The 11,216-nt window shown below is 65.3% G+C and overlaps 1 protein-coding gene across 1 annotated transcript; it reads right to left on the bottom strand.

Moving 5' to 3' along the window:
- Positions 1-5,954: 5,954 nt before the first annotated feature.
- Positions 5,955-9,360, bottom strand: ANKRD33 (ankyrin repeat domain 33). The gene is made up of 3 exons (XM_044995161.1): positions 9,231-9,360; positions 7,927-8,067; positions 5,955-6,733 (listed from the first exon to the last, which is right to left on the bottom strand). The coding sequence occupies exons 1-3, from the start codon at positions 9,349-9,351 to the stop codon at positions 5,955-5,957; spliced, it is 1,041 nt and encodes a 346-aa protein (XP_044851096.1). The 5' UTR covers positions 9,352-9,360.
- Between the last annotated feature and the right edge of the window lie 1,856 nt (positions 9,361-11,216).

The raw sequence follows: 11,216 nt of genomic DNA, 5'->3' as shown, positions 1-11,216 counted from the left end.
TGCTGGCATCAGGCCACAGCTCAGTGGGGTTAAGTCAGCTACATGCAGACTGCAGAGGGGTGAGGATTTATCCCGCCGGCCACACCAGAAATCTGCCTTGCTTGGGCAAAGCCAGTTCTAGGGACCGGCAGGCATCCTGGGACAGCACTGCCCACCTCCCGCTGGGGTGGGGGGCTCTGAGCGCTGCTCCAGGAGGTGGAGTATTGATTTGCTCACCCCTCTCCTGTTCTTGGGGCTGCTCACGGCCCAGGCTGTGGCTGCTGGTTCATTTTAACTGAACTCCGTTTGGGGGAGAGTCCAATCCTGGGTAACTACACAGCATCTGATCTGAGCCGGGACCCCATAGCAGGAGCCTCCGCCCCTCTCCACTCCTGGCCCGGCCTGGATGGCTGGTGTGTTCCCATCCCACCTTGATGCCAGGTGCTGTGTGTAGGGAACAATGCGCCAAGCACAGCACGTCCCCGCTCCCTTAACCTAGCCATGCCACGAGGCTGGAGCCAGCGCGAGTGCCCCGCAGGTGCTGTTCCTGCCAGAGCTTGTTGGCACTGGGCGTGGGGAGCAGGGACCCGTGTGGGTCTGCTGCAGCGGGATGCTCAGAGGAGCTGCTGCTGCACTCCCGTTAAGCACCATCTTGCTGCCCCTCCGCTGCTGCTGCTGCGTGAGGAATGCACTGACTGGGTTAACGTAGCCGGGTGACGTTACGCTGGGACGGGCTGTATCACCACTGGGAAGGGTGCCTCAGAGGAGCACCCCTGGGTGGGTGATTCAGTAGAGCCGCAGTTCTCAACAAGGCCGTGGGCAAGTTTCAGGGGGTTTGCCAAAATACACCGGAGAGCAGCGCCGGTGTTAGACTCGCTGGGGCCCTGGGCAGAAAGGCCAAGCCTGAGCCCTGCCACCCGAGAGGCTTAGCTTCCCGGTGCCCCGTGTGGTGCGGGGCCCCAGGCCATGGCCCTGCACAGGTGGGCCAGGAGGTTTTGTAGCATGTTGGAGGGGTTGGGGAGGCTCAGAAAGAAAAAGGCTGCGAACCCCATGTCCTGTTCCCGCACTGCCATCTCAGCAGCCGTGGCAGCCCTGGCACCTCGCGGGGGCTATGGACTGTCCTGGCTGCATGACAGTCTGTGTCCCTATATGCCCTCTGCAGTTTGAACTGGGTGTGATGTCATCCTGCCTCGACCTGTTGCACTGTGCTGCTCCCCAGAGGTGGCTGCATTTGGTGAAGCGACTCTGGGAACTAAGCTCCATAGGTGTCCTTTACGCTAGCTGACATGAGGCTCTGCCTGTCAGGTGCACCAGGATCGGGTGAGATGAACGGGAGCCATCTCTTGCCAGAGCTACCAGGAGCTGTGCTGATCTGTCTGCGGAGCGAGCTCTGACTTGGTAGCGTTTTTCACACCCCTGGTACTTATGGGATGTTTAATTCACCAAAGCAGCAGATGGGAATCCCAGCATCCCCCAGGGCACTGGAGGAACCAGGACTCCTGGGTTCTGTTTTCAGATGTTGGAAGGCAGTGTGGTCTATGGGTTAGAACAAGGTGACTGGCAGAGCTCCCAGGTCCTGTTCCCAGCTCTGGGAGGGGAGTGGGGTCTAGCAGTTAGAGCAGGGGGGCTGGGACTCCTGGGTGCTGTTCCCAGCTCTGGGAGGGGAGTGGGGTCTAGCAGTTAGAGCAGGGGGGCTGGGACTCCTGGGTGCTGTTCCCAGCTCTGGGAGGGGAGTGGGGTCTAGCAGTTAGAGCAGGGGGGCTGGGACTCCTGGGTGCTGTTCCCAGCTCTGGGAGGGGAGTGGGGTCTAGCAGTTAGAGCAGGGGGGCTGGGACTCCTGGGTGCTGTTCCCAGCTCTGGGAGGGGAGTGGGGTCCCCTGATTACAGAAGGGGGCCTGGCGCTCCTGGGTTGTATCAGCTCTGCCACTGATGGTATGACCGTGGGCAGGTCACTTGGCTTCTCTGCGGCTCCGTGAGTAACAGGGGGCCGACGCTGGAGTTAGGAAGTTTAATACCCACCAAGCACTTGGATCCCCCTGGACGGAAGACGGTCGTGAAAAGAGCTCAAGGCCTCGTCAGCCCTGGGGGTTGGTAGATGCACAAACGCTGATTTCCTGGCAACCGCTTTTAGTTTAATTTAAACACTCGTGTTCCGTGAAATCGCAGCCAGAAGAGGACTTACTTAAACAATAGGGGGGAGGGGTCAGAAATTCACCCCCTTCTAGAATGTTCCAGATTGTTTCCTTCCTCGGTTACAAAGCGGGAGCTCCCTGGCGCTAGGACCCAAAGGCGCTCAGCACCGGGGCTGGTAGAACGCCCCTGGACCGTGCGCTGCCAGCTCCACCACTGAGGGGCGCCCTCGGCAGCCACGTCCCGGCACGCCAACGTCATGGAAATGATGAGAACCCCCATCCCTCGCTCGCCCTTCCCACCCCCCCAGCCCCCGGGCAGCTGCCTCCTTGGGCCAAGCATCGGCCGCCGCATGAGTTCAAGTCTCTGGCCTTTTCCCACCCCCGTTTTGTCGCTCCCAGTTATTTCCGGCCCTGGGGCAGCAGGAGCGTTACGTGTGAGCTGGAGCAGCTGTTCCTGCAGCACAGCGAGCCGTGACTAACGGCCGGGACGTTCATAAAACAAAGAGCTAGTTCTGGGCACCAGCCCTGGGCACTGGGTAACAGGGAACGGGGCGACTGGGCAGGGCCCCAAGGGATTCTGGGTAACAGACCGGGGCGGTGGGGCTGGGCAGGGCCCCGGGGGTGGGGAACAGACGGGGGCGGTGGGGCTGGGCAGGGCCGGGGGTGGGGAACAGACGGGGGCGGTGGGGCTGGGCAGGGCCCCTGGGGTGGGGAACAGACGGGGGCGGTGGGGCTGGGGCGGGGCGGGGGGGTGGGGAACAGACGGGGGCGGTGGGGCTGGGCAGGGCCGGGGGTGGGGAACAGACGGGGGCGGTGGGGCTGGGCAGGGCCGGGGGGGGGGAACAGACGGGGGCTGTGGGGCTGGGCAGGGCCGGGGGTGGGGAACAGACGGGGGCGGTGGGGCTGGGCAGGGCCCGGGGTGGGTAACAGACGGGGGCGGTGGGGCTGGGCAGGGCCCCGGGGGTGGGGAACAGACGGGGGCGGTGGGGCTGGGCAGGGCCCCGGGGGTGGGGAACAGACGGGGGCGGTGGGGCTGGGCAGGGCCCCGGGGGTGGGGAACAGACGGGGGCAGTGGGGCTGGGCAGGGCCCCGGGGGTGGGGAACAGACGGGGGCGGTGGGGCTGGGCAGGGCCCCGGCGGCGTAACAGACGGCGGGCGAGGGGCTGGGCAGGGCCCCGGGGGTGGGGAACAGACGGGGGCTGTGGGGCTGGGCAGGGCCGGGGGTGGGGAACAGACCGGGGCTGTGGGGCTGGGCAGGGCCGGGGGTGGGGAACAGACGGGGGCGGTGGGGCTGGGCAGGGCCCCGGGGGTGGGGAACAGACGGGGGCTGTGGGGCTGGGCAGGGCCGGGGGGGTGGGGAACAGACGGGGGCGGTGGGGCTGGGCAGGGCCCCGGGGGTGGGTAACAGACGGGGGCGGTGGGGCTGGGCAGGGCCGGGGGTGGGGAACAGACGGGGGCGGTGGGGCTGGGCAGGGCCGGGGGTGGGGAACAGACGGGGGTGGTGGGGCTGGGCAGGGCCGGGGGTGGGGAACAGACGGGGGCTGTGGGGCTGGGCAGGGCCGGGGGTGGGGAACAGACGGGGGCGGTGGGGCTGGGCAGGGCCCCGGGGGTGGGGAACAGACGGGGGCGGTGGGGCTGGGCAGGGCCGGGGGTGGGGAACAGACGGGGGCTGTGGGGCTGGGCAGGGCCCCGGGGGTGGGTAACAGACGGGGGCGGTGGGGCTGGGCAGGGCCTGGGGGGTGGGTAACAGACGGGGGCGGTGGGGCTGGGCAGGGCCCCGGGGGTGGGGAACAGACGGGGGCGGTGGGGCTGGGCAGGGCCGGGGGGGGGGAACAGACGGGGGCGGTGGGGCTGGGCAGGGCCCCGGGGGTGGGGAACAGACGGGGGCTGTGGGGCTGGGCAGGGCCCCGGGGGTGGGGAACAGACGGGGGCGGTGGGGCTGGGCAGGGCCCCGGGGGTGGAGAACAGGCGGGGGCGGTGGGGCTGGGCAGGGCCCTGCGGGGCACTGGGTGGGGCTGGGGGTTCTCGGTGGGGTTTAGTTGATTGGGGCTGGGCAGGGCCGGGGGTGGGGAACAGACGGGGGCGGTGGGGCTGGGCAGGGCCGGGGGTGGGTAACAGACGGGGGCTGTGGGGCTGGGCAGGGCCCCGGGGGTGGGGAACAGACGGAGGCAGTGGGGCTGGGCAGGGCCGGGGGTGGGGAACAGGCGGGGGCGGTGGGGCTGGGCAGGGCCCCGGGGGTGGAGAACAGGCGGGGGCGGTGGGGCTGGGCAGGGCCCTGCGGGGCACTGGGTGGGGCGGGGGGTTCTCGGTGGGGTTTAGTTGATTGGGGCTGGGCAGGGCCGGGGGTGGGGAACAGACGGGGGCGGTGGGGCTGGGCAGGGCCGGGGGTGGGTAACAGACGGGGGCTGTGGGGCTGGGCAGGGCCCCGGGGGTGGGGAACAGACGGAGGCAGTGGGGCTGGGCAGGGCCGGGGGTGGGGAACAGGCGGGGGCGGTGGGGCTGGGCAGGGCCCCGGGGGTGGGTAACAGACGGGGGCGGTGGGGCTGGGCAGGGCCGGGGGTGGGGGACAGACGGGGGCGGTGGGGGGGGGCGCGGCGGGGGGGGTGGGTAACAGACGGGGGCTGTGGGGCTGGGCAGGGCCGGGGGTGGGTAACAGTCGGGGACGGGGGTGCAGCTCAGGGCCGGGGGAGTGTAACAGACGGGGGCGGGGGGGCTGGGCAGGGCCGGGGGTGGGTAACAGTCGGGGGCGGTGGGGCTGGGCAGGGCCCCGGGGGTGGGTAACAGACGGGGGCGGTGGGGCTGGGCAGGGCCTGGGGTGGGGAACAGACGGGGGCTGTGGGGCTGGGCAGGGCCGGGGGTGGGTAACAGGCGGGGGCGGTGGGGCTGGGCAGGGCCGGGGGTGGGTAACAGACGGGGGCTGTGGGGCTGGGCAGGGCCGGGGGTGGGTAACAGACGGGGGCGGTGGGGCTGGGCAGGGCCCCGGGGGTGGGTAACAGACGGGGGCGGTGGGGCTGGGCAGGGCCGGGGGTGGGGAACAGACGGGGGCTGTGGGGCTGGGCAGGGCCCCGGGGGTGGGGAACAGACGGGGGCGGTGGGGCTGGGCAGGGCCCCGGGGGTGGGGAACTGACGGGGGCGGTGGGGCTGGGCAGGGCCCGGCGGGGCACTGGGTGGGGCTGGGGGTTCTCGGTGGGGTTCAGCTGATTGGGGCTGGGCAGGACACTGGGGGGTTCTGGGTAACAGACGGGGGCGGTGGGGCTGGGCTGGGTAGGACACTGGGGGGTTCTGGGTAGGACACTGGGGGGTTCTGGGTGGGGCTGGGGGTTCTCGGTGGGGCTCAGCTGATTGGGGCTGGGCAGGACACTGGGGGGTTCTGGGTAACAGACGGGGGCGGTGGGGCTGGGCTGGGTAGGACACTGGGGGGTTCTGGGTAGGACACTGGGGGGTTCTGGGTGGGGCTGGGGGTTCTCGGTGGGGTTCAGCTGATTGGGGCTGGGTAGGACACTGGGGGGTTCTGGGTAACAGACGGGGGCGGTGGGGCTGGGCTGGGTAGGACACTGGGGGGTTCTGGGTGGGGCTGGGGGTTCTGGGTGGGGTTCAGCTGATTGGGGCTGGGTAGGACACTGGGGGGTTCTGGGTTCAGCTGACCGTTCACATGGAGTCTGAAGCTCCCCATGTCTCTTTCTCACCGCTGAGCCCAGCCGCCGTGCTCTGCTCTGGCCCTTGGTGAAATGCCCTTTCAGGGCAGGGCAGCCCCCAAACAGCAGACAGGGCGAGCGTGCCCTTGAGGCGTCCCTGGGGCCTGACCCCCATGGCCAGCTGCCGTCCTAGGAGCACCCCCCTCCCCTATGACTTCTTCCCTTTGCTCGTCTTTGTTTTCGTCGTCGTCTCCTTCTGGTTCTCCTCTGCCTCAGCCGCTCTCTTCTTCTCCTCCTTCAGCTCCTTGTACTTCCACTTGGGCAGCTCCAGCAGGTTCTTGCTTTTCCGCGCCCGCGGCGGCTTCTCCTGGCCGGCGGGGGGGAAGGGGGCCTTGGCCAGTTTGATTTTGGGGATGTGGGCCCCGGGGAAGACGCTGTTCCTGCGCAGTAGCCGCAGGGGGAGGAATCTCAGCATGCCGGAGGGGCTCCGGTACGGGACCAGGACGCGGGTCTCTGACCCAGCCTGGCCGTTGCAGGAGGATGCGTCGGGCTCGGACTTGGCGTCAGGATCCGGCGTGTACTCCTCGAGGAGCTCCGGCACTGACAGCCTCTGCTTGCCCACCTCGGGGGGGCTCCTGGGGCAGATGGTTTGGCAGGCCGTAGCCACAAAGGGGCTGGCCAGGCATGTGGTCATCCGGACCATGTGGTCCATCACCCCGTCCGCCTCGGGGTCATGCGGGAGGTTGATGCTGAAGATGGAGCAGATCTTCTCCAACAGCCTCTTGCACCTGGATTTAGTGGCCAGCGCCTTGGCCACCAACTCGGGCAGCGCCGGCCACTCGGGCCGGTACTGGTCACTGAACTGCTCGGCTCGGGGTCGCTGCAGGATGCTGCGGATCTGCACAATGGTCTCGAAGCGCCCAGTCAGACCTGCCCACTCCCGGGCTGTCTTCCCCCGGACAGGATCCACCGCTGTCAGGTCAGCTCCTGAGACGACAGAGGGTAAAGAAAGGGCCCGTTATAAAAACGAACCCCTTGGCTGCGTAGCTGCGAGAGGCTTGGGTCAGAGCCTCAGAGCAGGCCTGTTCCAAACGGCATCGTCACAGACTTTGTGGCTGGGAAAAGGCTTTTAGAACAAAATTGAAGGAGGCAGTGTGATCTGGCGGATAGTGCCCTGAACAGGCTGGGCTCTGCTCCTAGCTTGGCCACTGGCCTGCTGAGCGACGACGGGCAAGTCGTGCCGCCACTCTGCCTCAGTTTCCCCATCTGCAAAATTAGGGTTAATGTGCCGGGCCAGCTTTGTGAAGGGCTTTGAGCTCTGCGGCTGGAACACTGAATGAGCACTAGGGGGCGGCCGAGAACAAGGAGCAAGGCGCTGCTGGGCCCCAGGGCTTCGATTCTAACCCATCCCTTGTGCACCCGGGCGGAGGTCGTGGGCCCGTCTACGCTGCAGCCGACGGTGTGACTGCAGCGAGTGTAGACGTGCCCACGTTAGCGGTAAGCTCGCCAGCGCAGGTCCCAGTGGGCCTGAAGCTGGGGCAGCACATTCTGAGAGCAGAACCAAGGCCCAAGCTTCCATGCTATTGGTACCAAGCCACCTATGTCACAGCTTGCTCACTCGTGTACCTCTCCAAAAGCAGCGGGGCTGCCCTCGCTCGGCGCCGAGCCCCTCCCCAGGCAGTGGGTTTCAGAGCCCCGGCTCCAGCCTGAGCCCAAGCAGCTACACTGTTGATTCAGCCCCGTAGCTCGAGCCCGAGTCAGTTGATCCAGGCTCTGACACTCACGGCCGCAGAGGGGTCTGGTATACACATCACCTAAATAGCTAGTTGAGGTCAACCCTGTGCACCTCCCCTGGGAATAACCTTGACTGGCTACATTGAGGTAAAAATCAGCGTCTTGTCTCACTCAGATTTCACACGGCGAGAGCGATCCATGTGAACACACCTTCTGGCTGTGAAGATGTAGCCTAGGAAACAGGTGTATCTGAGCCAGGTGAAAATCCTAGGGCAGACGAGGCATGAGTTAGCCCGCCAATGTAACCCTACGGGGGGGCTGAGCTAACACATGTTAAAGTTGCAATGGCCTCATCTTCACTGGGATTTTCAAATGAGTCAAAAAACTTTTTCCCTAAGCTCGGCCCTTGCGCAGCAATTCCCTGAGACATCCCGAAAGCAACGCACCTGCCAGGAGCAGTGCGGTGACGCACTCCTTCCGCCCCTGCACTGCCGCCTTCATGAGCGCTGTCAGGCCCCGCACGTCCCTCTTCTCGATCTCCAGCATGGGGTAGTAGTTCAGGAGATAGTTAACTATCGTGACGTGTCCTTGACAGGCGGAGAGAGAGAAGCTGCATTAGAATTTCAGAACATAGCAAGAAATGAGTATTTAGCGCCCACTCGCCGAAGGCTGCGTGCGTTAGTGGTGTGGCGGGGGTGGTGTCCAGGAAGGCCCCAGTGCAGTACTTGCAGGGGGGTGAACCAGAGTGATCACGCATGTGTTTGACTTCTTAAAATCCTAGGAAATGAAAAGCAAAAAACTTAGTTAACGCATCAGCCCCTCTGCAGGCAAACCAGGAAAGAATCCAAGAGTGCAGCTTCCTACACTGCTGGGAACACAGCTGGGTGAAACCTGGCTCATGTTTTCCTCCCATTTACCTTAGTAAGATCCTGCTTCTCTTCCCCCCATACTGGGGTGTAGATTGGGAGTAGCCAAGCTGAAGTTAGTAGAATTATTCTGGCTTCAGGAGAGGCGAATCAGGCCCTAAATGTGCAACGTAACGGGCCAGATCCTCAGTCGGTGTCAATCACTGTAGCTTCACTGACTTCAGTGGTCGACACCAGCTCAGGATCTGGTCCACCATACAGCACTGCTCAGGCTGGGGCTGCTCTGAGCCCAAGGGGACATTGTGGTAGGAACCTTAACTTTGGAATTAAATGACTTAATGGTTAAAAAACTGCTACTGTAAAGAGGCCTGATCGCAGGGTCAGATGTTCTGACTTCTTTAGGCCCCTTGGGACCTGCCAGCTGTGGTTTCTGTGGGGTTTTTGTTCCTCTGCTGGGGGCGGGGTGGGAGGGGGCGCGAAGGGGGTGTTGCATTTTTGTGTCCAGGCAAAATGCGATGACCCGTCTGTGTAGAGTAGCTGTGTGAGGACGAACTGCTTAAAAAGGAGGCTGTTTTCTAGTCACTGCCATTGAGCTATTTCTGGTTATTTGTCATGGGCGACTAGTTTGGGGACCTGGTCTGTCTCCTAGAGAAGAACGTGAGAGTGGGAGTGGGCCGCAAGTTTGAAATGAGACATTATTGTTAAGGCTCCCATCGCTGAGGTAGCTGAGAACAGGCCTTTGTAATAAGCTGTGGAACTCACTGCTGCAGGATAACTGGACATTGCCTGTTTGACTGCCCGCTAATTTCAGTGAGCGCTCCATGCCCCTGTACTCTGGGGAGCCCCTGAGTGCAGCTCCAGCACCGGCACACCGCAGCTCCTACCTGCTTGGGCAGCGATCATGAGGGCCGTGTTCCCGTCGTTATCCTGGTGATTGATGTCTACATAGGGGCATTTGCTCAGCAGGGTCACGATGTCCACAAAGCCCTTGAAGCAGGCCACCATGAGCCCATTCTGGGGAGGAGCATTCAGAACCAGTGTGTCAGTGAACACCAGCGTCTTCCCCACCGTACCCCCATCCCGCCCACCCCCGCATGGCACTTGCCCCTCTTGCAGGGCCTCACCTACCCTCTCCCGTGCTGCCAAAGTGCATGATGGGAAAATGGTTTGTAGCACAAGAGAAGTTACGGGGCTGGGCTCTGGTGCTGAGACCCAATCGGATTCGAGGTGAGGGGCAGACCAAGGGTCCATCCAGTCTGCTATCCTGCCTCCAGGCTGGGCCGGACTGGTGTGTCTAGTCCCCGTATCCCGCCTCCAGTGGTGGGAACCCTTTCTGCCCCTCCCACGATGCACCTGGCTAGGACCAGGGGTTGGTTCCTGCCTTAGCAGGGACACGGCGCGGAGTGTGGCCTGGGAGCTGGGGGAGCTGCAGGGTCGGTCTGTGTCCAGCTGCCATCCCGGGCTGCCCCCCGAGGGGCTCCGTGCCCACGGCGCGGGAATACTTACCCTCCTGTTGATATCCAGCTCCGCGACCTCCTCCCGGCTCACCCCTCGCGCCAGCATCTCCTGCAGCAGCGTGGCGTCGTTCCTGGCACAGCACTGGTAGAAGGTGAGCGACTGCCCACCATCCGCGGCCGGGGCGGGCTCGTAGCAGGGGTAGACGGAGTCGTCGGAGAGGATGCTGCTGGTGTCAGAGAGCTCCGCCTCCTCCGCCGCCTCCTCCTCCTCCTCGTAGAGCAGCTCTGGGTCCGAGGCATCCAGGCTGCTCTTCCAGGTCTGCAGCACGCTCTCCTCCACGGCTGTCATCTGTCATGCAGCCCATCCAGAGGGAGCAGGGCCTGGCACGGCACCACCTGCCCACCCTGCGCCAGGAGCCTGGGCGCCCTTCACCCCTGGCTGATGACTCTGCAATGCAAGGCTAGGTCAGCGAGGCTGGCCCAGGCCCAGGCCCAGGCCCCCTCCCCTGCCCAGGGACCGGTCACTCTGTGGGGAGGCTGGGGGAGCCCTGGCTTCTCCGGGCCGCTCGCAGGGCAGCGGGACCGACAGGCGCTCGAGGCTGGTCTTGGCACATGGCTCCATTCGCCCTTGAGACCAAACTGGGATTAGACCCCCCCACCCCCACCCCCACCCCCGAGCAGCTCACCGAGGCTGGGGCCCAGGCACAGAGCTGGCTGTAAAACCATCACCCGGGAGCCGCCGAGGGCTGGGGGCAGCTCGGGAGCGTTGGGGGTGCGGAGCAGCACCCCGCGCCCAGCCTCTGGGCCACGTGCCATGGGGGGACCCAGACGGGCAGAGGGGGAACCTGTGTGCCCCTCCCCAACTGCCCCTTTCATTGGCATCTCTTACCCCAGATTCCTCTCGTGCTGGGCCGGGCGCGGAGGGAGGGCCGCTGTGCCCAGGTCCCAGCAGGCTGGGCCACTACCCGGCTGGCGGGCGGCGCTGCCCCCAGCCCAGGGGCTTGCTGTCTGGCCCCCCCCCCCCCCAAAGTCCTGCGTCTGGCCTGTATGCTGCTAGCGGCACAGAGACCCGTGGGGCAGCTCTGAAAGCACCTGCTTGTCAGTTTGAATTAACCACAGGCGGGAGAAGGGGCGGGGGGCTCATGCTCCTCCCTGTTCTCCCTGCCCCCCCGTCCTAGCCCCACACAGGAGAACATGGCAGCTGCAAAGCCCATTCCCAGGCAGAGCTGGGGCCAAGTTCAGCAAAGGAGTAAATTAAATCCCCAGGTCCAGGTCCCCTCCCTGCTGGGGAAGGGGAGCAGACTCCAGACCCCCAGGGCCGAAGCCCCCAGGCCCCGCCAGGGAAGTAGGCAGAGCGTGCGACGGCCCTGCACCCAGCTTGCTGGCATTTCTCTGCCTGTCTGTAACGGGATC

Source organism: Mauremys mutica, chromosome 20 (assembly GCF_020497125.1).
Source record: "Mauremys mutica isolate MM-2020 ecotype Southern chromosome 20, ASM2049712v1, whole genome shotgun sequence".
Classification (NCBI taxonomy): Eukaryota; Metazoa; Chordata; order Testudines; family Geoemydidae; genus Mauremys; species Mauremys mutica.
The sequence above is the reverse complement of the archived record's forward strand: the minus strand, read 5'-3'. Positions and strand labels throughout refer to the sequence as shown.

Coding starts and splice junctions, on each gene's coding strand:
- ANKRD33 (XM_044995161.1), bottom strand. CDS start 9,351: ATGGTGGCCTGCTTCAAGGGCTTTGTGGACATCGTGACCCTGCTGAGC. Junction 8,068..9,230: donor CATGATCGCTGCCCAAGCAG/GTAGGAGCTGCG, acceptor CCGCCTGTCAAG/GACACGTCACGATAGTTAAC. Junction 6,734..7,926: donor CACCGCACTGCTCCTGGCAG/GTGCGTTGCTTT, acceptor CTGTCGTCTCAG/GAGCTGACCTGACAGCGGTG.